This window comes from Nanorana parkeri, unplaced genomic scaffold (genome assembly GCF_000935625.1).
Source record: "Nanorana parkeri isolate BGI_ZX_2015 unplaced genomic scaffold, ASM93562v1 scaffold2438, whole genome shotgun sequence".
Taxonomy (NCBI): Eukaryota; Metazoa; Chordata; class Amphibia; order Anura; family Dicroglossidae; genus Nanorana; species Nanorana parkeri.
In genome coordinates this window covers 10514-13138 of record NW_017308706.1, presented here as the reverse complement: position 1 = coordinate 13138, position 2625 = coordinate 10514, and the positions used below count along the sequence as shown (strand labels likewise).

At 40.0% G+C, this 2625-nt stretch overlaps 1 protein-coding gene across 1 annotated transcript; it reads right to left on the bottom strand.

Annotated features, from left to right (window-relative positions):
- Positions 1-830: 830 nt before the first annotated feature.
- GPR148 (G protein-coupled receptor 148) lies at positions 831-1727 on the bottom strand. The gene has a single exon (XM_018573582.1). The coding sequence runs from the start codon at positions 1725-1727 to the stop codon at positions 831-833; it is 897 nt and encodes a 298-aa protein (XP_018429084.1).
- Between the last annotated feature and the right edge of the window lie 898 nt (positions 1728-2625).

Below are 2625 nucleotides of genomic sequence, written 5' to 3'. Positions count from 1 at the left end.
CGCACCCAACACATGTTTACATTACTATGTGCGTATTTGGAGGTGGGGACTTCAAATTCTTTTTTTGTATTTTAAAATTTATTTTACTTAAACTTTACTTACATTTTTTCAAACTTTTTTTACTTTACTTCATTGCTATCACATAGGGGGGCTCAGAAGCTATTCAAGTGCAGATTGCAACCGCTTCTGGCTCCATTCAGCGGGGAGGAGATCAGAGAATGGATGTTCGCTGGTCTCTCTCCCCTCTACACGCTGACACCCGTGATGCCAGCCTGCAGGAGGGGCAGCAGCAGAGGGAAAGCAAGGTGGGGGTGTTGGGCGTGGTGGGGCCAAGTCTTCACTGGTCCCTGGAAGCGATCTGGAGGCAGCTCAGCCATCAGAATCACTACCAATGTAAAGCTGACCGTCAGCTTTACGCAGCTGAAGAGAGTCCCAGTGGCTATAGGCACTGGGAGTCTGTCTAAAGGGGCCCACTGCCAGTAATGTATGTCTTTAATAGCTGGCAGCAAAAGGGTTTAAATAAGTTGCCCCCTTTAAAAAATTCAGTTTCCACTTCTCATCTTTGTCAGCTTAACAACAAATTCCTGTATTACTAATGTTTTTACTCACGATTTACACAACTTTCACCCAGGATTCACACATTTTCTAATTGGATTAATGTCTTACTAAATACAATAACGTTATAATATTTTGTCAAATAAAGAAAAAGGGTCTGAAGGATAATTTGTTTTATTGAACAAGAATACGGCAACACATACATTTCAATAAATTAGAAATGCTAAACAAATTTCAAGTGCTAACAGTTCTGTCGATCTGAATGAGTCTGTATATTATCCGAATCCACCTGTGCCAGTGAAGCTAACTTTATTCCGAGAAAACCAGAGTTTCAGTGTGGTGGTTATTTCCCGATACCTGAGTCCATACAATACAGGCGATAATGCTCGCGGCATCACCATTATCACACCATTGTTACTGGCAGTTATCCACATTCTAATATCCATTCCAATTACATTGTTTTTAAACAACATGATTTCCACAGTCAAAATAAAAGCAGGTACAATATACAAACAAAGCAAAATGGAATGCGTTAGAAGGGTTATTTTAGCTCTTGAAAATCGGCTAACCCAGATACCCAACTGGCGCGTCATTTTGTATAACCTAATGTAAAAGTACATGATCATTACCGAGCAAATCATCAAGAAAAAGATGGCAAAGGAGCAGACAATAGTGACTGCATTTTCCTTTTTCTCTTGAGGCTCATAATAGAGCAAGAGGCATACATTTTGTCTTTCATGTAGGTCTGTGTTAAATGAGTCAGAGAATGCAAACACTGATAGGGGGAAAACAGCTGAGAAAATCCAAATGGCTGCTAGTATTTTTCTGGTGCGTTGGACAGACAGGAGAGAGTAGTAATGAAGAGGGAAGCAGATAGCAATGTAGGTGTCAATTACCATGACAGTATATGTCAAAACACAGCTGGTATAGGCTGCAAATGAGAAGACAATCATGGTGAAGCACAGAAGCCTGTGGACGTACCAACGGATGGCATTACAAGCAGAAATTAGATTGTTAAACAGAAGAAAGATGAGGTCTGCGATCATCACATTGGCCAGGAGCGTGTACCTTGTCTCTTTTCGTAGTTTGTCCTTCAATAGTATAGTAAAGAGGATCAGGGGGTTGACTAGAAGAGTAACAATGCTGCAGACCACTGCAGGAATTAAAAACATCCGCAAAACTAGGATAGATTGGTAAAGGCATGCTGAGTTAACTGCTGTGCCATTAGCAGGAGTTTCAAAAGGTGTTGTGTATGATGAGGGGTTCTCATAATAGGAAGTGCAATTCATGTAATCTACAAGCATCTTTATCTCATCCTCAATAAAAAAGATTATTAAGTGTACATAGGGTCCTCATTGGATGGCTGGAACTGGCATCAGCTGTGATTAATGTCTGTAAAATAAAAGTAGGGCAGATAAGAATAAAACCATTTAATATGTTTACGCCATATACATAACCAACGTTTCATTCGTTATTAATATTTCAATAATATTAAACAAAGCTATGTGATCATAATAATAATTAGAGTAACTTTATCATGTAAATTAAATAGAGGAAACTATGGGAGGAAACTTTATACTTTATGGGAAGTGTATAATACTGAAATTGCAGGGCCAATGGGATTGTGTAATACATTGTAGTAACCACAGCTACTGCAGTGCATTAAAGCGTCTTCTGCTTATACACTGAGTGGCCAGTTTATTATGACCACCTGACGTTTGTAGGCAAATTAGCTATAATTAGCTATAATTTCGCGCTGAAGTTGCTTGAGGGCCAGACCATTATGAATAGGGAAGCAGGTTGTTTACCACGACAGTAGAAGTGATTTTTTTCCGAAGATATGGGTAAACAACGCGATTTAACAGCCTTTGAACGTGGGATGATTGTTGGCGCTCGGAGCCATGGAGCGAGTATCAGCAAAACAACAGAATTCGTTAAATGTTCAAGAGGGGCTTATTGTTAAAGTGTTTAAAGACTGGACTGTCAGCCGGAAATCTGGGTCTGAACGTGCGAATTGTGGCCGTCAGCGACTAGTCAATGTTAGGGCAGAACGTAGACAACAGAAGGGCA

Excerpts from the sequence above, each read along its gene's own strand:
- GPR148 (XM_018573582.1), bottom strand. The coding sequence starts at position 1,727 with ATGTTTTTAATTCCTGCAGTGGTCTGCAGCATTGTTACTCTTCTAGTC.